The sequence below is a fragment of the Scomber scombrus genome, chromosome 10 (assembly GCF_963691925.1).
Source record: "Scomber scombrus chromosome 10, fScoSco1.1, whole genome shotgun sequence".
NCBI lineage: Eukaryota > Metazoa > Chordata > Actinopteri > Scombriformes > Scombridae > Scomber > Scomber scombrus.
Window position 1 is genome coordinate 12,719,726 of NC_084979.1, and position 27,204 is coordinate 12,746,929.

A 27,204-nucleotide genomic window follows, 5' to 3' on the forward strand; every position below is an offset into this window, starting at 1 on the left:
TTGATAAGGTCACAGACGGTTTAGAAGATTAGAGCCAATCAGAGGCTAAGGAGGGCGGGTCTTCACATAATGCGGGTGGAGGAAAAATAGGGCGGACGTCGGTGGCGATTCACTTCCGCGTTTATGCATCATACATCAAACTGACCAATGGGCTGCGTATGTGTGAAATCCTGTGGCACTGAGGTGATTCTGCTTTGTTTTGAGCAAAATACTCACATTTTAATGATATTTTACGGATAAAGGCTAATATAGAAGCACTATCTGCTTTATTTAAAACAAATATTCTAAATGCACATTTTAAAATTATTTTTTAATGTACACGCAATACTATACAGTTCTTAGTGATGCTTTCCATTCACTGCCTGGATTTTGTGTTTGGGGTTTTTTTCACAGTGTTTTTTGCAGTACGTTCGCCGCGTTTATGCACATAATGTTGTTTGTTTTAGGACTACTGTGCGTTACAGAGGCATGAATGGAAGTAATAAATTAAATATGCAGTAGCCTGTAATTATAACATGATGGTCCATACCCTCCATCTTTAATTTATTTCTGTATTAATTGTATGGATGGTAAATGCACTTCGTCAGTCGGTCTGTGTCATAGTCCTTTGTTCATTCTATCTGATTAACCAATTGGGCAATATCTTTAAAATTCTCCATTAATTAATTGCAATGCTTGGATGAGTTAATCTGGTATTTCTAAGCTTACCTGGGCTGCTTAAAACCATAATAAAGCGTATAATATACCCAAAATACACAATGCAAGAGATATAGATATCCAAATATAATCATAGTAATTGCTCCAAATAAGAGCCATAAAATAAAATTTCAGTACAAGATCCATAATACAGCATGCTTGTGTGGAATATTGTCTCTGTTGCTGGACAGGAACGGGCATCATCGGGGGCATATCACCCCTCCCACATCCACACATCATCTCGGACACACACACACACACACACACACACTCACACACACACACACACACACACACACGGAATTTCTGCTCAGCTATGGCTCCCTGGTAGTTGCTCAGAGCGGCTGTTGTCAGAGCGAATTAAATCTGCACTCGCTCGCTGCTTTTCCTCCTGACCTTGCCTGCCTCTGGTTGGGCTTTTCAATATTTTATTCAGGATTCCTGCGCTGTCTCCCCATGGCTACATCGGATGGACTAGACGGCTGTCTGCAACGAGGCAGATCTCAAAGTGACCCGAACATACTCACCGAACCGGGCATCGATTTATCTCACGGCACAGGTAAGAAAGACGCGTCTGGATATTTATTTCCTACATGTTTTTTTTTTCCTTTGACGGTGCAGACTTTTCCAAAAGGCATCCTTATTTGCACAGTTGGACATCGGACACCAAGGGATAATTAGCACGTAAGCTTCCAACCTTGGATGTTGAACACAGGCTGTAACATTGAATTGTGGTGCTGCAAATTGAAAATTAATGTGCCATATCAGCGTCTATGAATGGGTGCATGCCCCTCCAGATTTGTGCGTTAAAAGGACGCCTGTAGCCCATTGGGTTGTTATGGCTGCAAGTAGTATTTAGGAATCAGCGTGTAGGCCGTTTAAAATTATTTTTAACGCAAGCAATATTTACACTACCTATTGCCCTCTGCATGATGCAAATCTCACTATTTAGCGCATTTATCTATCATCTCCAAATCCGCATCCATGGATGCTCCATGATGCCAGGCTAAACGTATTTGTTGTCTTATCTGAGTCACCATTAACCTCCCTATTCAAGAGGCACATTGATTCATGCTTTAGATTGCATTTCTAAATAAAAAAAAAAAATTTAAAAAGAAAGAAAAAGGCACATGTAGCATCTTATTATATATGCCTATAGCTCTGTCCTTGCTATTGACAGCCCTGACACCCCCCCCCCCCCCCCCCTCCCCTCTTCCCCCATACTGAGCCGATCACTGTTATGATCGAAGACCGGCCGTCCACGTGATATGGGCTATAGGTGGAAATACTACCAATTCAGCACAGACACGTATTCAGCAAGAGATCGATTCACCAATTCATGGATCCTGCAGGTGTGCTTCTCAACATGGAGTCCCTGTTTATCTCCCAGTCAGTGTTAGTCATCCAGCTGCATATGGAATAAAGAATTGATCTTTCATTAATAAGAGGAGAACACCAGGGAGCAGTCATGTTCTGCATTTCTCTGATGAACTCCTGCAAATAAACTTCATGTGGTTCTTGTTATGTGTGGTGTACAGTGAATGCTCCTCACTCTTGAATCACCAATATAGCCTACCTTCAGTGCAAAATACATGGTTTGATTTTTTTTTTTTTTTTTACATAAGCCAGGCTATTTATGGTCATATTGTGTGGGCTTGGAAAAGAGTCATTGCTTACTCCCACACATGGTGAGTTTTACGCTCATGAACAATGCTTGACTGAATGATTCAGAAAAAAAGACTGCCATTCACCTTTCAACTGTTCACTAATGAGGTCCGTGTTTTTCACATCCCTGAAATCACACCTGTCTGCTATCATGGCACATTTTTAATGGACCCTTGCTGAATTCAAACCTCCTATGGATGATTTAATTCACACATACGTGGATGTGATAATGTCACACTGGGTCTTTTACACACCTGAATAAACAACACAGACGCTTGGCAAAATCGCCAAGCTAGTGATGAGAGCTAAAGGCATCAGGGAACACTCAATATCAGCCTCTAACGTTGGAAAATGCACAACTGCATTACTGAGATGTGAATATAGCCTACTGTGCAAATGAAAGACATAGTAAATACAGTTGTCATTGCAAGGACAATGTCAGTGTCTGGTGACCCAAAGTACACATTGCCCGTCTCTCTCTGTGTGGATCATCACTGCGCTAGCATCTGGGACAACAGTCTTTGCCAAAAGATTTGCTTTGGCTGCCTCTTTCCCCCAACACAGTGGCCCTTGCAGCTGCAGAGGCTGACACTGTATTCATCAACTTACTCAACACTGAAGAGAAGAATCAATAGAGATGGAAGTTATAGCTGACCATCACAGAGAATCAGAGCAATGTTTTGTCTTGAGTGAAGGTTGCAGCAGTCATACTCTCAAGTCACCAGTCAGTGTAGGTCTCAATCCAGCTGTAGCACACTGCTGTTCATATTGTTCCTGTCTGACTCAGATGATGGTTTATCTTACTGTTGATAAAAACTTTTTATTTTGAGTCTGTCAGCTGGAAACTGAATGGAGATGGTTGCTTTGAGCTCCTGATTTGCAAGTATATTTGAAGCTATTTAGGAGCGTTAATCCAGAGCAGCAGTATACAAACTTGTTTAGTCAGTTTGTTCAGGCATTGATCCTTCAGATTGTCCTGCTAATAAAATGTCACTTTCCCTCAAAGTCCCACTTAGTCATTGCAGAGTTTCAACCCAGGTAATGATGTGGAGAGGACACCTTGAAGCTTTGTGGATTGCTTTAAGGCAGGGCAGTCCCTGTGGCTCCAATCCATATAGTAATCTCTCTGCGCTATAGAAAGATGCACACAGCTGCATGATGAGGTAGGACATTTACAGAGACAAACAGAACAGGAATATCAGTAATAATTCAATGTGAACACACAAACTCTTCTTCTGAAGGCTGGTGCACATGGGGCTGCAACTAACAATAATTTTTATCATCAATTTATCTGTCTGTCTTTTTTTAATGCATCCATATTGCTACCATTCGATATTGCCAAACTAGCTCTATCCCTCATTTCTTGTCTTTGTGCTAAGCTAAGTTGACCAGCTGCTTGCAGTAGCTTCATATTTACTTTACAGATGTGAGAGTGGTATCAATCTTTTTATCTTCTGTAGCTCTTTGGTAGAAAGTGATCACTTCCCAAAATGTCAATTTTATATATAGACTAATCATTTCAGCGCTAGGTGCAGATAACCAACTTTTCATTTTGTGAAAACAGGTTCTCAAAGGAATGATCTTAACAATTAAAAAAAATGCCATCTTGTTTAAGGAAACAAGCATGGTGGATCCTTGCTCACCTGTCAGCTTTAAATGTTTGGACCTATAACTACCAGCACCCACTGACCAGTGTTTTTTAGGTCACATCCTCCACCTTCATTGGTTTTACTGATACCTGAATAATCCTTTCAGATCTGACATCAGTAGAATCTTTGAGGATTTCAGGTATAGGTGCAGCCCCCATAATGAACAAGAAGACATATCAAACCCCGTGAGAGCTAATGTTGAGCAGTGACGATGACTCACCCCAAACCAGAGCAATGTCTTGTACATAATACCTCCCTTATGCTCAGGCGATGAGTAAATGTGGGAAATTGTGAGTCAGCAGGCTTCATATAATGTGCTCCCCATTTAAGAAGGCTTTGTTTAAAATGAAGAAGCAATAATGTACAGAAAATGGTATTAGTGCCGCAGGAATTCTTTGCCTAAGAGTATAAAAATGTAAGTCAGTTTTGAGATTTGAATGAGTAGGAGCTGTGGCATGAAACAATACTAACGACTTAAGCGTATACATTCAGGCCTATTCTAGCAACCATCCCTACTCAACCATAAAAAGAATATTCTTGTCTGTCTGTCTGTCTGTCTGTCTGTCTGTCTGTCTGTCTGTCTGTCTGTCTGTCTGTCTGTCTGTCTGTCTGTCTGTCTGTCTATCTGTCTGTCTGTCTGTCTGTCTATCTATCTATCTATCTATCTATCTATCTATCTATCTATCTATCTATCTATCTATCTATCTATCTATCTATCTATCTATCTATCGCTATACGTTAAGCTACATAGAGTATCTGGATAAAGAGTCACGATATAATACACGATAGTCAGATTTAGTCTTCAAAAGAAACCCCTGCATATAAATCAAGCCCAGCCTTATTAAGTTCTTACTTCCTATGTTCAGTTGCGGAGCTGCTATTCACTCCAGAGTCATGACTCATTCGTCATGGTCAGCCTTAAGGGACTGTGATTCAGTCAAGGCCACCTGTTAGTAGTAGCCACTGGAGAGCTATTCATTTCTCCCCTCCATGATGCACAGAGGTCCCCAAAGAGGCCGAGAAGAAACACTTAGCCATCTAGAGTGGTAACTCTGGTAGTGACTTCCTGGTTTCTTGACAAAATATCTACTCTTACCATCATTCATTTTTTACTGTTTATTATTAATTGATGTAGTTGGGACTGTGGGAAGTAAATCTTGCAAAAGGGATGACTATACATTGTTAAAGCCGAGAAAGTGATACCTATCAGGCCATGACTATATATGGTATAAATCAAACCTAAGTTAAAGTGTGGTTAGAGCTGCAGTTTACTATTATATGATTGTTTTTGAATTTGTCAGTAATCTCTTATTTATTGTTTAGTGTATAAAACTGAAAAAAACCCCACAAAAAACACAAAAAGTCTTCAGATATCTTGTTTTTTCAATTTACAATGACAAGAATAAGGGGAAAAAAGCAGCAAATACTCACATTTATGAAGCTGGAGCCATGTTTGCTGAATAAATTACTCACTTCATTAATCGATATTATAAATTGTCCCAAATTAATAACTGATAGGTTGAACCATGTCAGATATACACCTGGTAAATGTTGTCATATTCCCTCCATGGATCTTGAGGCTTGTCATAGATTCCTGTGTCCATATAAAGAAAGACACTAAGATGATACATCATTCATAAAAACACGAACACCACTGAGTCATCAGCTAATTGTTTTTCTGTGCCTCCCTAAAAAAATCTCTTATTCATCCTCTGTGTCTGTAACATAACTGGATGTTGTACTAACAGTACTGTCACATTGTGGATCTATAGCCACTGAGTAGTGAAAGGGGATAAGCTGCATCTGGATGCCTTGTTGAGCTCAGCTCTCTGTGGACGCCTTCACTGTCTTTCAGCTGCCCATGAAAATGGAGTACAAAAATGATACAAACAACAAAAGCTCTACATCATGCCGGGTCCCTGTGGATGCCGGAGCAGATTAGGCATTCGACAATGTTTGAGCCATGTGTTGCTGCGGCTGTTGTTTGTGTGTGTGCACCTGCATGTTTTTGGCATGTGTATCCATGTGTGCACTGATCTGCAGGAGAACAGGCAGGTCTGTGCAAACGTGTGCAATAAAAAAACAAATATCCAAAATTGCAGCCGAAATATGCCAGAACAAGGCAATCAGGCAGTTGAACAGACAGCCCTTGGAGAACAGAGAATAGGGCCCCAGTAGCACTGAACACCTGTCAGAGACCCCGGCATAAAGGCAGTATGTAATGGGGCTATTTAGCCTTTAAAGGCTGAGGTTAAATTGAGTTCAGGAAGTTGCATGCACTATGCTGCGAGGGGTAAAGAGCTAAGAGAGGAAACTCCTCTGGGCAATGAGTCTGTGGAACAGTGGAGACAAATTTTCTTTTTGGTAAAGAAATGTAGTGCTCTAGGTTGCAAATGTGCAGTGATATTGTATTCAGTCAGAATTATAGCAGAGTGAGTTTCAGCACCATGGACAGCACCAGCCTTTGCATTGCAGCAGGCTGCTGAACCGAGCAGAGCCGTGTTCTGTGTGCTGATAAGTCTGTCCCAGATCACAGATGCATTGACTCAGCCAGGCTCTTAATCTGTTGGGGAAGAGGCTGGGCAATGCTCTTTTTTGTATACCAATGGCACATTAATGAAGGAAGCACAATGTGCCGATCCAGGCACAAATTCCATTTAATTTAATCAACCCATACATCCATGTAAGCCAAAAGCTCCAATCCAATCCTATTAAAACTGCTGTTAGAACTGTGGCCAAGTCTGTAGTACAGAGTTTGTGGTCATTATTGTTGAGTGAGTGGTCTCTAGAAATTTCTTCATCAACACTGATTCATCATATGGCCTAAACCTGTTTGACTACCAGATAATGTCTTTTTCACCACAGCCACATCCCTCTGGCACATGGCGACTGCAGGGGAAGATTGTGTGGTCATACAAGGGAATGTATGTCTGTAAGTGGGCAAACTCTTTTGTGGACAGTTTTCTTGTCTGCCATCAGCCCCAGACAGCTCTCACCAGAGTTTACTGTAGGACTGACTCATTTTGCTACAAATCAAAATCATAAAAAGACAAAAAAGAAAAACTCAAGACAGCAATACTATCTTGTTTCATTCACAAGCAAGGAACTTTTCATTTTCTGCATCTACTTGTAGCTGTTTTTTAATTTAGCTGGATGCACGTTTATCCAATCTAGTCTAAAATCAAAGTGGGAACAGAAACTTATCTTTATCTTTACCCTATCTTTATTCTTGCTGAGGCCATAACTTTACTGGAGCTGCTGTGATGACTGTAATATAGTTATAACACATAACATTTGCAACCTCCATCTCTCAACAGAACCAACAGGCAGTGTGTTTGTTTGACCCCATGTACTCAGTATGTCTTGCATGGCATGCATGACATGGCTATTGACATGGTTATTACACGGCATAATGACAAATACGACCATGCATGTAATGTCCTTGCCTGTTAAAAGTATATCCATATATCCATGACAAACGAGGTTACTGTTACTGTTACAGTTAGCCCACAGACTTGTGTCTGTATGCATCTGGCGTCACAAAATGAGCAGTAGGCCACTGTTCATCCTGCTGGACTTGATCTATTTGATGTCCAGCACATGGTATGAATGCAGCTTTTTGGACAATAACATGGTGAAAAATGTCATGCTATATTTAACTTGCTTAAGTTGTGCGTAGTGACTTTGTACATACTACTGTACACTATGGCTCTTCCTGTTCTAGTTCAAGCTCCTTGGGCTCTGTTTTTAATTGGCCCAAACCATCCTACGCTTGCTGCACACTTGAGGGAATCAAAATGTGAATGGCATCTTGGTTGTGGGAACTTGTCTGGAGATTACAGTGCTAACAGTTGGGATTTGTGCTGTTCCTCTGTGCACCTCCCATTGTCTCTCCTGCCTGGAGACCATGATGCGCTCTCCTCCCTGTAGAGAGATGGGGACCCAGTGGAACTGAGCCATCAGCTTCTGTATTAAATGTAGAGATAAAAACATGTACTCAAACACTCATGTGCCTGCACATTTCGTGGGTTGCAGGGAGTATTTACACATGCTCTATCACTCCCTCTATGTCTCCTCTCATGCACACACTTAGCATGCTTTATATACATTTTTCAGGCATTGACCTAAATCAGTGGAAATAACAGGAATAAATTACACACCATCGCTCACTTACCTGACTATGCTACTGGAGTCTGTGACTAGCTTCACTAACTGAAAACGCCCATGCCTCATTGCAAACCCACAGATAACTCACCTGTACATAAACTGGTGCTGGCAGGTTCCGGCTGAAGCCATGACAGCTCATATTTACTTGTACTGTCATTTCAAGGAATTAAAAAATATTGAGTAAGTAGGAGATCAGGATATTGTTCAAGGAAACATTTACAATTGTTGATAGACACATTGGATTTAAGCAGTGACCTTTTTGTTACGCTGTTAACACAAGGCCGCCTGCCACTTATTAGTCAGCAGAGTCTAAAAGTGTAATTTTATAATTAAACCATGTCTGTGAAGAGGTGAATCTTTAACAAGCAGCACTTTTGAAAGATATAAAAGGAGCTGAATGAGTCAATATGAATCTTGCAGTTTGTTAGATTAATGTGATGCACTGAAGGGTGAACCAAGACTTCCATTACCTGATTGAAGGGAGCTTTTTGATGGAATAAGAAGAGATTTCTTATAATGGGAACGTAGCCCAAAACTTGAAACTGGACTGGAAACCTTCCTGGACACATTCATTCATTCATTCACTTTTAGCAGGAACATTTTCAGCCCACTGGGTGGATGTGATGGCTGCAGTGAGGCTTTCACAGTTGGTCAAAGATAGCCTGCCTTCTTATGGGTGAAATGCAATGCAATCTGTATGTGTGTGTAAATATGTCATGTATGAATATGCTTGTCTGTGTGAAGAAATTACCATCCATGTTTTATGCAGCACTGTAAGTAGACCTTTTTCAACAGTATTGCTCGATTATTGTCCAGGCCGACAACAATCAAAAGTGTAAACTTTCACCAGTTTTGGGCAAATCTCTTAATAGTTTTAATATCTTGAGCTCTAAAGTTTCAGAATCATTTGAATAAAATGGATGATGTTATAACTATTTGAATTCATCAAAAAGTTGTATCAAAAATAAAAAAAGCGAATACGACTTAAGAGGAAAATGCACGTCAGGACTAATGTAAAAAAAAAAATCCCATCCTGTCAATGCCAGAGGCAGATTGAAAAATAACTGGTCAAAAACCAAATCAAACTGAAGATGAGATCCCCAGTATGAGGCAAAACTCTTTCAAACTTCACACACACAGTTTGTAACAAAGGCTTTCCGTTAAAGAATGATCAAACCAAACCATATTACCCTGATGACTTCACATGGGGTACTTTTTTGTCAGACTTGGCAAAGATCCTTCTAGAGTCACAGGACATTTTATACAACTTTTTTTCACAGGCAACTTTGAGTAAACTTATGGTGATGTGTAAAATCAGATGAATGTCCCTTAATATTAAAGACTTAATATGTGCTTGCTAATGACTAACAAATTCAGTTTTGATAGCAACCGCTATCAATATGTAGTCATTTTTGCTTGCCACAACCTGATCTGTCCACAAAGGTTTATGAAAATCTAAACTGACAAGTGAAAACCAGCCCACCATAAGAAGCTGAGAATGAACTAGATTCTTAGTCCTCCCTGTTGATGCTGCAGCAAGGCTTACACATGAAACCACCCACTAGTCCTCATTCTTAACACCAACATATGGTAACAAACAAGGGCCTCAGGCATTTCCTATTGGATGCTGACCTCACTGACATCATTTCACTCACTTGATGCCAGTAGCCCACACGCTGGAGTTGGGCACACTTGGGCTGTAATCACTTTGATGATCTAGAGGCCTGACCTTTGCTGACTCATGTGGCCTTACACCTGTTTTCCCAGAAATTAGTTTTGTTCCCAAACAAGTTACAGTGTACATCATTCATGTTAGGATGACTCATCTTAACACACATCTATGGAACACAGATGGCTTGGGTTTGTTTGGGACAGAATTGATTTATCAAATTTAATACGCTCAGTAGGGTACACAATGTGTTTTTTTCCCTTTAATTTAATAATTTAATTCAGGATATATTGTGTGTGTGTACTGTGTTCTATAGAATTTGCTTTCATTTGAAGAGAAGGCCATAACTATATCATTATATAAAAAATGGAAATGGACAAACATGAAAGAATAGAAAAACAAAGACATGACCTCAGTGTGTTAATACCATTTATATGCAATTGTCAAAAATTCATTTCATAATGAAAATGTCCTGAAGAGAAGAAAAATCTTTTGCTCATTAGTATTTTATTATTTATATTGTTGATGGAATGAATATTGGTAATTGGATATGCAAATCTTTAAATGGGTTAGATTTCAAATGATTAAATACATCTTTCAAGAAGAAAGAAAGCATTATAAAACATGGCTTTCAAATATGATACATGTCCATGCTGAGTGTACTTGCTTCTTCTTTTTTAGAGCCTGAATAGAGTAATTGAGTGAATACATTCATTATTCTCTCAGCTTTTCCTTTAATAAATCCCTCTATAGTTGGCAACATTCTTGATCTCAGTCTTTCTTTCTCATTCATACTCTTCATGTTACTTTGCTTCGGCCCCTCTGCTCTTCACTCTCTTCGTGTAGTCGTTAGCTGTGTGCCCTGACTGTGGCCAGGCCCCCGAGGCAACGGGGCTACAGACAGATGGCAGCACAGTTGTAAAGCCAGGGGGGTAAAGTGAGGAGGTTAGTTGGCGTGGCAGCGAATAAGGAGGTGGTCCATTCAAAGGCACATTGTCTGTTGCTTAGGAGGAAGGAGCGGAGTGGCTGGAGCTAGGAGCCGAGGCCCTGTTGGGCCTGCAGAGAGGGGTTGTCAGTCTAATGCTATTTATAGCTGTGATGAGACCACTTGAAGCACAAATACAGTATTTAGCAGGAACGGTTGTGTTGCATATTTGTTATTAGCCCCAGGTTTGGTTTGGAGGTTCTTGTAGCAGGTACAATATAGTACAAGACTAACTCTGTGCCTGAAATCACTCCCTCATTCCCTCATTCCCCTGCACTATATAATATAGACTTAGTAGTTCACTCTGTAGTGAGCAGTAAATTGAGATTTTGACACCTATTAATCATTGTCATTTTGTGTTATCATTGACAGGTGTAGTGTCCAATAACTGTAATTTCCCAACGATAAAATGTAGCATGGCAACATGCTAATGTTTAGCAGGTACAAAGTTTAAATGTTGAGCAGGTACAATGTTCAAATGTTTAGCAGGTATAATTTTTACCATGTTCACCATCTTAGTTCAGCAAATTAGCATGCTAACACCAATGATCACTAAATACACTGTGCAGTTAAGGCTGATGAGAATGTGGAATGTTATTTGGTCATTACGATTCATCACCTGAGAAACATGAATGTCTGTAAAAAAAAATTTAAAAAAAACATCAGGGCACTAGTTGTTGATATTTTAATCTGAACCAAAGTAGTGGACTAACTTAAATCCTTGGAGCCAATCTGCTATATTGCAAAAGAAATTAAACTATGGTTAACAGATCTGGATAATTTCCTTAAATTCGGTCGAGTCAGCTACCCGGTTGACAAAATCCACATAACCGTGCAAGTGCGCTTGGCTGTAGTCATTTTAAGCTGTAAATGTTGCACTCCAACTTGAAGGACAGAGAGTATTTTCTTAATCACTTGACAGCCCTCCAAGTCTTTTTTAGCATTGCTATTCCAGTGATCTGCTGATAAATACTTGAATGTTTCATGTGTTTGTAATGCAGTCAATATGGTTCAAATGATTATTGACATCTGGGTGCTGTTTTATTTGTATTTTAATAACACAGTGAGCTCTAAAAACACAAACCCACTCATTAGATCGTTCTAGTAGGTGATTCAGCAAAGCAAGGCTTTGCCTTATACAACCTCATGGCATTTGATATTATCCGTCCGCTCGGTATGAATTGTAAAATCTGAAAAAAGGTCACAAACAGATTTAGAGTTCTATTCACTGCTGACTCATATTCTTTGGCTTTGTGATCAGTGTCACCACAGAGCAGCAGACTCCCAAAAATGTGGGTGTTTGGCACTTCGTTGTTGACAAAGGTCTTTTTCAAAAGTTACCTTTGATTTTTAGACTCCATATAATAATGCATTTTTTTTAGATATATTTGAATAAAGAACATATACCTGTAGCTTAGCTCACCTTGGATATTTGGGAGGGAGGCTGAGCTCAGTTTCTACATATGGGGAGAGACCTAATGCTCTTGAATGTGCTGACAAGCTGGTTAAGTGGGGTGTGGTCCCTGGTGGCACACAAACATACTCTGTTTTACTTTTCTTGCCAAGACACATTATCATATTGCCTACTTTACTCCACTCTTACAGTAAATCATGTTTAAGTTCACACACTGCACTAATGCAGTATAGAGTGTAGCATTTGGAGCTTATATTTGCTTGTATTTCTGAGGTTGTTTACGAATTATGTTATGTTTTCTGTTGAGGATTTTGTATCCTGTGTAAAGCTGTGATGCCACGGCCGGATTGGAATTACAGTGTGCACAAGCTTGTGTGTTTGATGCAGACTATTGGTCCACTGTATTAGCATGACACATGGATTTAATAAATCCTATTTGCACCAGCATATTAATTAGAATTGCATATTATCGCCACATGGTGCATGTAGTCCATTCATGTTTATCTGACACACATTTCAATGCCTCTTCATCTGGCGGATAAAAGAAATCTCCATGTGCGTGCATGTGTTTTCACCTAATTCCTGTGCTCTACCCCGACTACTGTCATTTTCTGTCAACAACCACCACTTGTATGAAAAATGAAGAGTTACTTGATATGCATTATAAATAGCTGCTCTGTGATTGGGTGAGCCCACATTCTCCTGCAAGCTCTTCCGTATAGCAACAGCCCCCTCCCATCTCTCCTTTTTCGCCTCTTCTCACTGGAATCCCCCTTCTGCCCCCCACCCCCACCTCCTTCCCTCTTTCAAAATGCAGACAGATCTTGTTCTCCATGTGGCTTCAACCTCTACCCACAATGCATTGGGTGCTGACACTGGCTTTAGATGTGGCAGTATCTGTGTAGGGGGCTTCTCTCTTCTCCTATCTTCTCTCCTCCCCTCCTCTAAACGACAGACTGACTCGCTCCTCCCGCTGGCTCCCACTGCTGCGGCAGCATCTGGATGTGGTCGCCATGGCAACAGCAGCGGGCCAGACCCCACCTCCTCTCCCTTTCCCTCCTCTCCACACACACACACACACACACACACACACACACACACACACATACACACACACACTCACTCACTCACTCACTCACTCACTCACTCACTCACTCACTAACTCACTCACTCACTCACTCACTCACTCACTCACTCACTCACTCTCTCTCTCTCTCTCTCTCTCTCTCTCTCTCGCTCTCTCTCACTCTCCATCTCACACAGACATAGCGCCTCTACCCCTCCTGCTCCCCCTCTCCCCCTCTCCGTCTCTTAAGCTTTTTTTTCTCTCGACTGGGTGCGTTTCCTTCAAGCTTGACCTGGATTCTGCATCCGGTGCCTAGTCTGCCATGCTGCATGTGTGACAGTAGTGATGATGACATGGTGAGACGGGTGCGCACTGACCTGTTTTGAGGAACTTTTAGGATCAAATACTAAATTGGATATTAACTCCTTTCATCTTATCTATTCTCCTTTATTTGTGTCTCTGTTTTCTGTCTTGCAGTCATCTTCCTTTTCTCTCACCTCTCCTCCCCCAATCACTACCACCACCCTCTTTCTACTCCCTACCCATGTGCTTCAGGGAAGAGGCAAGGGGCTGCGGGGGGAAAAAAGCGTGAAAAGGAATCAGCTGTACCCGCCCTCCATCACTGTACTCCACATCACACCCTGATCCACTCTGCAACCCCCCACCCCCACCCCCCTCACACACCAACCCCCCATCACAAATCCTTGCCTCCTCAGCTGAATATTTGAACAAAGATATCAGTCTCCTGAAGGCAGATATGCTCCGTTTTTGTCACATTGACATATGTAGCTCTTAAATACATCACATTTATTGCGCATTTCCTCTTTCCTGGATCGTTGTGTGACTAGATGCGGGCACAACCAGCAGCAATGTGCGCACATGGATCTGTAGACCCACACTTTTCTTGATATGAGTCACACTCATCAGCCATTGAAATCCAAGTTTACGTTGAAGAGAGAAAAGGGCTGTCTTTGCATGGTGCAGGAATAGCAGCACAGTAATTTTTGGATAAATTAAAGTCATAGAGTGTGCAGTGTAGATTGTTGCATACTTTTCTTTTATCTAAAATATAAATGATTAGGAAATCACTCTGAATTTCTGATGTTCGTGTATGGTTTGTATTACTTTTAGGGTGCTAAAGCCTTCATGCAGAACACAGCATGAACATGTGCATATATGATTCAATCATCATCAGACATAAGCAACATCAACAGACAGACATGAACATCGTGGCTTCTTGGGATAAAATAACAAAACCACACTGCATGTTTTGTTCCTGTTTTGTGGCATTATAGAAAATATTGCTGAGATATTTGTGCCACCTGAAAACAATGATAACTTGGGAGATATATTTCCTGTGCTAGGACAGACAACATATGCAGGAGCAGTACATTGGAGAAACGACACAATACACAATAAATACCAGCCCTTCTTTAGCAGGCAGCCCAGTCTAATGCTGTTTCTGGGAAAGCAGTGAGGCTGGCACACCTGTTGGTCTCCAGGGAAATGCATCTTTTGTAAGCCTATGAGGCTCTTTGTGTCTGTGTGCTCTTGTTTTCCCTCCAAATTTGGCCTGTGAAAGATATTTATTTTGATATGTGACGTATGGCCGGAGGGGAGGGGATTTGCAGGGAAATAACAACCGTGAGGGAGTGTACCTCGATCAAATTAGTCTTTCTAATTCAATCTGCTCACAGCACTTGGAGTCCATCATGGTTTATTCAGTAAGGTGAGGATACTAATTGTGCTCTGGTTTCTCTCTCCCCCACTTTCTTTCTCCTTTCACTTACTTCTGCACATATGTGGGGATTTTCTTTCATCCTCTGTATCCCCACCTGTATACTGCAACACACTCCTTCTCCTCTCTTCTGTTTCCACCCCCGCCCACTCTTTCCTTGCTTCATTTCAACTCTCAACCCTTCTCTGGGCTTCTTCTCCATCTCCACTGTCACTGTAGTAGAAGTGCTGGAACAGCAGAGGGTGCTGAGGACAGGTTGCCTGGTGACGGGGGTCCACACTCCACCCATTCGCCGCAACAGCAAACTGGCAACCCTGGGGCGCCTATTTAAGCCCTGGAAGTGGAGGAAAAAGAAAAATGAGAAGCTCAAGCAGAGTTCCACAGGTACAGTGATGGAGGGGAAACAATGTCTTAGGGAGACAAAATGATGCACTCATGCTCCTCATCTCCACTAATGAATTAGGCTAGGAAGAAATAATGAGAGGGTGTGGGTGAAAAGATTTGCCTTTAACGTTTGATGAAGTCAGTCCTTATCAATTTCTAATGACACCAGATAAGACTTTAATGCATTCTTGCTATTTTAAAGTCACTGAGATGTACAGCACAATATTGTGTATATTTTTTTAAAAACTGCAAAGAAAAAGTCACTGCTTGTTGGTTTAATGCTTACACATACCTTCTTTAAATTTGGGTGTGTATTTGATTTATTTGATAAATTAAAAATATATATATGATGTCAATATGAAAATGTGCCACAATATGGCAAATGCATAAAAAACAAAAATCACATATCAAAAACGTTAAAAACGCCAAGAATTTAATTTTCAGACAAATGAATACACATTGATATTTGAAAAACTGTTCTGAAGGTATTTCCATAACCATCAAAACTTCTTCTAAACATCTGGTTAAAAAATATATTCTGTCTGTTGCATCTCTGTTTCCTAATCTAAACAAAGATGGTAGCAGGGAAAGGCATAATGGCATGGCATAATGTCCTTGCTGTTTTAATTGTATATTAAAATATAAAATAACTGAAAGCAACATTAAGACAAATATAAGTGAAAGTAAAATGTTTGAAGATAGGTTAATGTTATATTATACAAACAGATATGTCAACACAATATGATCATATTGTCACGATACAATTTCACTGAAAGCTGATGAACAGTAATGTTGGAATCATCACTCAGTCACCTTGTGCCTGCTTTTAAACGCAATCTTAGCAAGTTTATCTACAGAATGTCTTGTCATGTTATTTGCTGAACACAGAGCTAAACGTGATCCTCTTGCTGTGAGGGAGAATGTTATTGAATCAAGGTGATTTAAGGAGTGAATGTCATTTAGCTAAAACACCGTTGGTCATATCAGAGGTCTGTTGATGTGTGTCTGATTCTGTCCTTGCAGTAGCCACTCTAACTCTAATTCACTCTACTCACTCTACACACCTGATCTGTTGAAAGGTTGCATGCTGATTGATTGAGCAGTACACATGGATCTAATTTAACCATACTAAGTTTTTCATTAGCTTATTTTGCCATCAAATTATATACATTCACTTAAAAATATTTGCCAATGCCAACCATGCCTTTTCCATGTTAAAATCACAAACCGATACCTAGATTTTATATTTTCAGTTCTATATTGTAGTGAAAACTCTCTCTACTTATTAATGACATCCAATTGGTTTAAACTGTTTAATCATTCCTATCTAAATTAACAGGAAAAACTTACATTCAAGGAAGCAAGATTCCCTCAAAATGTTGTTTTTTTGTGACTGTAAAATGAATTGAAATTGAATCGACTGTATTGAATCACCTGTTTGAAAAGAGAGAAATAGAAGAGATTAAGCAACAGGAAGCATAATCTAGAAATGACTCTCTATAACTGGAGATAATTCAAATGTAATTTAGTTGATCCACAATCAGTCAGCTACACATATTTCTCTCCTTTCACAGATGTAGCATTATCCAGCAGTCTTCTATGCCACGACCCAAGTTCCCCCACACAGGGCTGCTGCTCAGATGGTACACTCCTGCTTGGAGGATTCGGGGGACCGTTGAGCCCAAACCTCACTGTCAGCAGCGTGGAATATCTTGGTCCTGAGGAGGAGTACCCCCCTCCAGGTAGGACAATCCCTCACTGTACTCAGAGTCAACCAATCATTGGACATTATGCACCTGCAAAAGCAACAGACGAAGGGAACAATTGATTTGTTATGTGGCATTATGTGGCAGTATTTTTGCTCCAAACTTTATATCAGATCAATGTGAGAGTGTGTAAGATGATCAATATGATAAAATGCTTCAAAATAATCTTACATTTTGCGTCAAAGAAAAAGACCTGTTGTTGTCATGAAATAATGTCATTATTGCTACATGTACAATATGAATCATAAGTCAAGTAATATATGTGTTCATTTTGCATTTAATTATTTTATGCTATTAATAAAGCTATTTCTTTGGCAGATGCAGAGGAGTTTGCATTTCAATCAGTTACTTCACATTCACCATTAGAGGGCAGCAAAGACAGTCAAATGACGTTCTTTGCCTCTGCTCTCATTTACGTTAGATGTCTACAAATACATACAATAAGTATATTTGCTTGAAATCTAGATCGCTGTCAAATACACAATCATTTTATACATAATCCTTTAATATGCTCACAGTGGATGTGGTTCTATAACTGCCAAATAAGTACAGAATAGTCCATTATTGTATAGAACATTGTCATTTGGAGAACTGGTGCAGCTTGACAAAATTATATTGTATTACTCTTTTTTCAAATTTTAGAATAAATTCATTTTTGTCATTTAGAAAAAGATAACTGTAAATACATTTTCAACAATCACTCTGACCTTTTTAATTTCATTTAGTACTGCCCAAATGTCTCTATTTCAGTTTAGTCTGGTGGGTTTTTTTGTTTTTTTTACCAGTTACTAGTTACATTCTGATGCACAAACTTTATCAGGTTAAAAAAACAACTCTATGTAAATGATGCGTAACCACACTGAACATCCCTTTATATAAGTTCCCAGCTGCCATCCTTTGACATCCTAATGGTGACATAATATTTCCATTGTGTACGACAAAGCTTACCTCATTTACAGTTCAAAATGTTTCTTCTTTTTAATGTCCTCCAGTAGCTGCCCCTCTCCAAGATTGTGAACGAGTGGAGGAGAACATACCCCTTACAGATGAGGAGGGAGACGAAGAGGTGCACCCTGACGGTGATTTACCTGAGGGGCTGCAGGATGTGGGAGAGCAGATGGAAGAAAGACCAGAGGAGGAGATTCCTCCAGGAACTTCCCCACCACAAGTACCTCCGAAACATTTGCCCCAGCTGAGTCCTGAGGATGGTAAGTGCTTTTGTATCCCTCATATAGTAAATGTGCTTTCAGAGTGGCTGTAAAACCAATATGTCATTCAGTATGTATCACAGACAGGTGAGACATAAAAAACAACTGAATTACTGGAGAAAGGTAACTACAGCTGCAACAATTAGTCACTTAGCCAATTGATGGAAAATTAATTGGCAACAATTTTGTACAGATGTGTACACAGATGTGCCAGTCATGAGGCTTGTAGAGTCTAAATCCCCATTAATAAAATTGTAAATGTGTTTCCAAGCCTTCAGTTCAGTATTAGATATCTAATGTGATCCTGCATATGAAAACACAGATATGTCTGTAAAATGTAGAAAAAGTAGATGCTGTTATTTATCCTCCATTATTTATCTGTTCATCACTCCCTTTCAGATTCAGGCCCCATGTCACTCCCTGCTCACCTGCCCAACTCCTACCTCCCCAAGGATCCTCCACCCAGGGCCACAGAAAGCTTGGCTTCAATGACCCTGGCACTAAGAGGGCCCCTGGCCAACCCCTCAGGGTCCCCACATATAGGCAATATGATGCACCCTCCCATGCCCCCTAGCTGCATCATGGAGGAACTGCAGAGAGCCTTCGCGTCCAAGAACAGACAGGAGAGGTGAGTCAAATCAATTATTTGTAATTATTTTCAAGTGTTCCTGAAACATAATTCAAAGATGTTGTACCTAAAATCCAGATGTTTTCTTTAACTCCTCCTGTCATAACCTTTACATTTGCTCAATGACAACATTTCCCTCTTCCGTCTGTCCCCTCAGTGTCCATGAAGGGTGTGAGCAGGGCTCACCCCCACGGCTGTGGTGCTCTGACGGGCGGCTCTCTCGCTCCTGCAGCTCTGAGAACCAACACACATCATCTCTGGTGGGTGGCTGTGTGGGAGGAGGAGGGTCTGACTGGCCCAAAAAGGAGGCAGAGGAGAACAAGGAGAATGTGCGGCTGGACCAGTGCTTCTCCAATACCTCAGGCCTCCCCAACGACTTGGAAGGCTGGAATGATTCCGTCATCTCTGGTGGGTCAACAGTTTAAAAGTATGATTCAAAGTGCAGTGAAATGTATTTGAACTATCACCCATTTTTTCTTGTCTTGGCTCTGTACTTTCTGTATGTTGGATTCAAAATGAAACATTGACTATGAGGTTAAAGGGCTGGTGTTTGCTTTCATTTTTAATGTGTTAACATTTATGCTTAGTGAACAGTGTAAAAATTGTTGCCTTGTCATTGTTTCACTGTTCTTTCCAAAAAATGCGAAGGATAGCTTGATTAAACCTGAAAGGGCCCCATCAAAAATAAACCGAGGGCCACTATTGAACCCTTTTTCCCTCCAGTCAAGTACCCATCAAGTACAACATACACCGAAAAAACCTAAAAAGTATCCAAATACTTCCAACTGTGTTGTAAATAATGATCACTTGATGCAAATGTGTGTTGAGATTTAGTGGTCACTGTACAAGTCCACAAAGGTTGATAAGTTTGGGTTTCCAGTTTGTTAATTCATGTATGCATGGTTGTAGGCACACTTCCTCGCAGGCTAAGGAAGGAGCTGCTGGCAGTTAAACTACGAAACAGGCCCAGCAAGCAGGAGTTAGAGGACCGGAATATCTTCCCAGTAAGGAGTGACCAGGAGCGCCAGGAAATTCGCCAGCAGATTGAAATGAAACTTGCCAAGTAAGCATTGAAATATTTCATATTGATCTATCTGTGTGGGTATTAGTGATTTATTTATAACAATCATGGTAAATAACAGTATTAGGACCATGTATTTTATTTTAGAAATATCAAATATGTTAAGAGCTTTTCTTTGTCTTAGCTGAAATATCTTTCAAGCTACTGCACAATCCCCTAACGTCACTCAGCAGTTGAATAATGATTCAGTGTTGATGGTGCACACCTGGCTGGCTAATGCTTTAGCATGGTAAACTTATATGCTTAATTGTTTCAGTTGCATAACACCCAGCAGTAGGTGGGGATGAGATAAAAAAAAAATCTGAATGATCTAAGCGGATTATCTGATTGTTTTGCATGGACTTGATTTATGTTGTGTAATCTGCCACTGCTCAGAGCAGACTGTTTGGGTGTAGTGCTCAAGGCCAATCCTCATCCTGTGAAGCTTCTCTATTATATTCCAGCCTAGCACTTAATCATTTTAAGTAAAACTGAGAAGACTCCCCAAGGGTAGAAAACGGTATCAAACTGGTGAGAAGGCTGAATGCAATAAACAGAAATCATTTGGCATAAGAAGCATGTGTGTGTTCAGTTAATTGCTGGGCACTTTTAAAAACAAAGAGCAACCATCCTCATGGTTTTTGGTGTGCAACAAGTACGAACAGATGCGGCTTCCAGGAAATCTCTTTGTACAAGACGCACCGCTGATGTTTTTATCTGTGTTCCCCTACCAGGACATTAATAGAACAACTGTTTTTTCTAATACAACTGAGAAACTTAACATCCATAGCCTAACAACAGCCATCTCGTGTGCGAATGTACCACAAGGCCCAGGTTCTTTAGCACCAGCATATCAAACAGGGGCACACCACAGCGTTACATAACCTGCTGTGCAATAACTCACAGCCAAGCACAGAGTACCTCCCACACTTTCTAGGGAACAAGATCTATCGTCTATCTCTGAGACAACTAAGAATATTGCCTCCCTCATCTATTCTTGGATACACTCGGAGAAATATTTTATTGTTATTTGAGAAAAGGTGTATTGACGTTTACAAGCACACAGCTTACATAGTGTTGAGGATGGTGCACAACTGTGGCTTACATAAAAGCTTGCAGGGTCAGTGGTGTAAAACAGAGGGGCTCCACTGTTTGAGTGAGAGAAGCTTCTAGTTATATGAAAAACCCACTTCTAGACAGCATTGGGTTCAATTGATTGGTTCTTTTTTGAGCCATTTAAATTTCTCTACAAGTACTGAATTCATTAATGATCTCAGGAGGCTCAACAAGGATTCTTAAAGCAGCTTCATTTATGCGCTTGGTGCTGACTTGGCTGGAAAAAAACAAGCCATCTGTTCCAGTTTGCTGCTTGGGTTTGTCTGAAATTATTATTCCAAATAAGTTAAATTAGAACCTCATCTATAGTATCAAGCATATGCAAGCAAATGAGTTTTCATCCTACAGTATATTCATAAATTGGTGGCATACTGCACCATTTTGGAGGGAAATCCAGGCTAAATATAGCTCTGAATGGTGAAGAGAAGGACTAACCTATCAGTGGAAAAAAACTCATTTCCCCTGGGAATTCACACTGAATGACAAAACAATCCATCACACACACCTCTGGATTTCTCCGGATGACTCCCAGTTTGCACTCAGTCAGCTCTCATCTCCATCCTATCTACAGCTCACCATGAAAACCTACTGTTACATTTGCTACAGATCAAGCAGAAAATGTCTTCTAGGACTTATGGTGGATAATGACACCTTGTCTATCCATTGTGTCAGTGATGGATGACCTTTCTATCTTTAGAGACTCCCAGCCTGGCACTTGTGCTGCAGCCACACTCCACTGTTTCTAATCTTAGCTTCTGACACTGTTCAATAATGCATCTCCCCATGTACTCCCCTCTCTCCACAAATGTGTTGTTGGGGAGTTATATCAGCAGAAATAATAGGGGATGAGGGGATGAGTAGGTGTGGGCTGGCTACTGTACTTGAAAAAGGAAGAAAGCTTGTCTCTTCGTCCAATTGGCAGTAGACATAAGACTGAAAGCCTCTACCACCCACGCATTGTTTTTTTATTCATTTGTTTATATTTTTCATCCCTCCCTTGGCTGGCATAGTTAGATTTTCTATTCTAACTCATTTTATTGCAGTACCTCCTGAGTGACAAATGGAAACCCTTATGCCAATAGGCGTTTATGCGTCATCATAGTATTCTGGGGACACCTTTCAAAATCTTAGTTCCTAAAATGATATCCTCAATCCGGACGTAGAAAGCAGTGGGTGAGTGAGAAGTGCAGTGAGTCAGTGTAGGGATATTCCCAAATAAACCATTTTATGTCACCTGAGAGAGGCACAGATTAATAAGGTTTTGTGAGTAATTTGGCTCATAAAGAAGAAACTCCAACTTTGTAACCAAAATAGTATTTAATATGAACAGCAATCTCTGATTTATTCAGCCTATCGAGAAGGACGAAAAAAGAAAGTGGTCCGCTTCTAAAAATAGCATCAGATGCTCTGTAAAGCACATACAGCTCTGTGTGTAATAGTGAAATCTCGATTACTGTGTTGCTAGGGAGAAGAGAGAATTTCCGCAGGAGGACTATTGTCTCAAAGATACCAAGTGTTGTTGCTAAGCAACTCAGCGGCCCGGTCAATAATACAGTGGATGGTCGTATTCGCTGGGGCTTTGGAAGTGATTTTCTGTTTCATCTATTTAAAATGTAATACTGGCAGAGCTGTGGGAACAGTTTGTTTGTTGAACAGTCGTGAAGCAAAAGAGATTAGTCCCCACCCAAAGATAGTATCATTGAAACATGTCTGATTTGATCAAAAAACACTTTAACCAGGAGGGGAACCTCACAGAGGACATAAACTAAAAATAACAAAAACAAAGGAAGCAGATTTTATGAATTTCATTAAAGTAAATCTGCAAATAGGAAGGAATTGATTAATTGATTAAATTAATGTGTACTGATAATGTACAAAATGTTTAAATTTCTCAAGACAACCTTCTTGGTGTTTGTGCTTTATTTTATTTCCCAGAAGAGAGTTTGCAAGGGGAGTCAAACTGTTGAATAAATACTCATGTTATTCCTGGATGTCTAGTCACGCATGTGTTAATTACAGAAACCTAATTGCTTGCCTGTACTCATTACAACGTACAGTATTGAGTAGAAACTGTGTTTGGGAGGGGATGAAACAACATGCTGTAGATATCTAGAAGAAACTGCTTTCTTTACTCTGTCAGTGTTGTTTCATTGATGTAGGTGACATGGAGAAAACAAACCGAAGGGAAATTTTTATTACGTAATACTCAGTACTGATGTCTGTTTGTTCAGTTTGTTCAAGTCCTACTGTGCAGAGTTTAGAAGACTAAAATGATTTTATTAGCTATTCAGCTCCTGTCTACCCAGTAAAACACACACACACTTTAAGCCACCAGGACTTTGTGTGTTGTCCAGGTCAAAGTATGAGTGACCTAACTTTGATTTTTTTTCAGGACAGATCTATAAAGTATCCAAGGTTAGATTGGGTGAGGGGATAAAGAGACTCCTGCTGTGAGGTGGCATTTTGTCCTCTCTGTCCCTTCCAACTCTGGTGGTGTTTCTGTGGGGTGTGCCACATGCTGTCTGGAGCTGAGCTCTGTTGTGCATCTCAAATCTATTATTTATACAAAGTATGAATAGTTCACATGCAAAGGATACTCCGGGAAAACATTGGATTTAGGAGACCTTTTGATGCTTTGATGGTGAGGAAACATGAAAGCGGGAAATAAATATACTAAGAGTGTATGAATGTACATTTAGTCAAAAGAGCAGAGAGGATATAAATTCCTTAGGTCTTAACATGAAGAATTTTGAATGAATTATATACTTAATTCCCTTTTTAAAACTGATTTCCCCCTCACTTTGATCCTTTACGTGACTATAAATAATCTGGTGCAACAACGAGGGTAAAATGACTGTGCCAGTGGATCAGGAGGTTGGGGATGCCGTGAGTGGGAGCCTGTGAGGCTCCGCCTCCTTCAAATTATGCATGCAGTAACCAGGGAGACTGGGGGAGTCGCGCCCCAGCAGCCCATCACGACTCACTTCAAAAGCGGCTGTAGTCAGTGGCGGATAGTAGAGGAGGCTGCAGCGGTGTAGAGTTAACCCAAAACGGCAGCTGTACCTGAGATGCATCATTTTGAAATCGAGATATAATTTGGTGGAGGATTCTCAAACAGGAGAATTGCGTTTCTTTCACTATTCCAGATGTGGGGAGCGCCTCTGCCCAAGTATCACAGTCGCGGTTTGGATGCGAGATGGAAACATAGGGGATTCCTCTCGAGAACGCGCACAGTGAAGAAACTACAGCCGGTTTAAAGAAGATAGGATCGGGACAGTTGAAGTCAAAATGGTTCAAAACGTGGTTTTGGTGTTTCTCCGCAGGAGGCTGAGCCAGAGACCGAATGTGGAAGAGCTGGAGAGTCGGAACATCCTAAAACGTAAGTTAGATTTCTGCAGCCAAACTATCGCCTCTTCAATTGATTATTAATATTTACAATTAAAAAATGCATTTGTAAAAGCCCTGATCAAAAAAACAAACAAACATTAAAGGAGGGCAAAATGATGCATTAATGATGGCACAGTGTAGTAATTTTACATTATTCAGGCGCAGATAACGCATGAGTGCACATTTCTTCTCTTCCCTGTAAAACCTGTTGGAGGTTGGGATTGAATTTGAAAGGGATTCCCGACATGACAAACGTGTTATAGCATATTTGCCTCCATATATATGTTTACAGACATTTAGATCAATTTAATAGATCAATGTATAGAATTGCAGGAAACATTTAAAACGTGCATTTCGAAAATGCATGTCTGACTTGACTGTTTTCTTTTTCTAGAGAGAAACGACCAGACAGAGCAGGAGGAGAGGAGGGAGATCAAACAGCGGCTAAACAGAAAGGTACAGAACTGTGTTTGATGCTGTGTTTGAATTGAGTGATTTTCCATTTATTTAGAGGGATCTCTCTCTGGTAATTGAAACGAATATAAATAATACCAAATGACCCTTGTAGGCATGAGGACTGGCTATAAATGTTTGTCCCATTTCTTGTGTGTTCCAGCTCAACCAGCGGCCCACAGTAGATGAGCTGCGAGACAGAAAGATTCTGATCCGCTTCAGTGACTATGTGGAGGTGGCCAAAGCTCAGGACTATGACAGGAGAGCAGACAAGCCCTGGACTCGGCTCTCAGCAGCAGACAAGGTGTGTATGTTAGTGAGGGACACAGAAAAGATGAATAAAATGGGAGAGAAGAAACTTGACTTTTTCAAAATAGTAGCCACAAATGTCAGCCTTTATGACGTGCTACTTTATCCCTTGTACTTATCAACAAAACAAGTTCACTATTTAGGCCAGTCTGATAACAGATTTACCCAAATTCTACAGCGTGACCTACTGCTCATTATCACATGTTGATGTTACCAGCCTTTCTCACAAAATCCCCTGTTCCCTTTAGTTTTTATTTTTTTAAAAGGATGATTGCATTTTCTCTTCCTCCTGTTGTCACTTTGCTGTTCAAAGGTTGCAGCACCCCAGTGGCTCAGGATGCACTTAAGGACGCACTAATGCTGCTTTTCCTTTTTTCCCCCCACAGGCTGCAATCCGAAAAGAGCTGAATGAGTTCAAAAGCACCGAGATGGAAGTACATGCCTCAAGCAAACACCTAACAAGGTCAGTCTGTTGAAGTGTACAACAAGTGTATAGTATGTATTTGGGAATGCATGCGTCGTCTATTCTGGGCTGCAGCGGTCTAAATTTAGCTCTCCTTGCTCATCCAGAGAAAATCGAGGAGCCAAAGATAGATGCGGCTGCCTCTATATAGCTGGTAAGGGAGGGGTTGTCCTCTGGAGACCTCCACCTGCCAGGCAAAATGACAAAATGCCAGTGTCCTTGGCTTCTTTGGGAAACAGGGCTCTTTATTGCGAGTTGTAACAGTGACCTATAAGGAGGATGGGAAGACAGTACATGTCCAGCCCCTCAGCACATTTAATGATCGTGCTAATAAACCGACAGGACTGATTAATAGTTGTAATCAAAGCCGAGTATGATGACAAAGGTACCCTCAGCTCTAATTTCTTATTCTCTGCTTACATACATTTCTCTTACATTTGTCTCCCCAGGTTCCACCGGCCATGAAAGCAGGGAGTTTCTTCTGTGAAGAAATGCTGAGCTTAGACATTTTCTGAGGCTGCTAGAAGCTGCTCAATGGTGACAGTTCAAAGAGCCTGGAGCTTTTTTGCCTTCAGCGTGTCTTTAACATTCTTCCAGCACCCTTGACGATCATATCATCAATATGAGGGTACGGGTGTGGGAGAGAAGATGACGGTAATGTTTGCAACAGTGTGTCCTGGAGACTACTGGACTTCGCCACGTGGAAGCTGGCTGGTGGAAGAGGACTTTGGTGGAGCCTCTGACTCTCAGGATGAGAGTGGAGGAAAAAAACAATCTTGTCATTCAGTCCGTGTTGGGTTTTTTTTGTACTATTTCATGGACTCCTTTGACAAGGCAGTATGAATCCATGTAGTAGGAAGAAGTTGTGCATGTGACCAGCTTCACCTTTTCTTAACTCATGAATAATGTGTCACTTGGACTGTGTAAAGACTGTGCAGTCTGGGGTTGTATGGTGGAATGGGGGATGAATTTGATATCAACTGTACATACAGTATGTCAATCTGAATGGGACCGTCAATGTCTTCACTGAAAAGAGAAATACCTTTGTAAGCACTCTTGTCTTCAAAATACAAGGCCTTTTTTTAAGAATGACTTATCCGGTTTTTTTAAAACAATTTTATTTTCAATTAAGAATCAGGTTGAAGAGGTCATGAAGTTAACATTTTCCTAACTACTATCCTACTAACCTATATAAATAATTCAGCAATTTGTATTAAAAATGTACTGTACTTTTTAGAACACTAAAATCATAACATTACTCATTAAAATAAACATGTAACAGTAACACATCCAGGCAGAAAAAAACAAACACATACAGATACTATAAAAGCAGAACCTGGAAATATCAACACCTCAGGGAAACGCTGGTAAATTAAATTAG

General features: G+C 40.5%; 1 protein-coding gene across 1 annotated transcript; it reads left to right on the forward strand.

The window, feature by feature from the left end:
• Positions 1–1,152: 1,152 nt before the first annotated feature.
• Positions 1,153–26,288, forward strand: phactr3a (phosphatase and actin regulator 3a). The gene is made up of 12 exons (XM_062426649.1): positions 1,153–1,255; positions 15,269–15,433; positions 17,008–17,175; positions 18,192–18,407; positions 18,807–19,035; positions 19,193–19,443; positions 19,945–20,098; positions 24,535–24,590; positions 24,993–25,054; positions 25,215–25,355; positions 25,747–25,823; positions 26,273–26,288. The coding sequence occupies exons 1-12, from the start codon at positions 1,153–1,155 to the stop codon at positions 26,286–26,288; spliced, it is 1,638 nt and encodes a 545-aa protein (XP_062282633.1).
• The last annotated feature ends 916 nt before the right edge of the window (positions 26,289–27,204 follow it).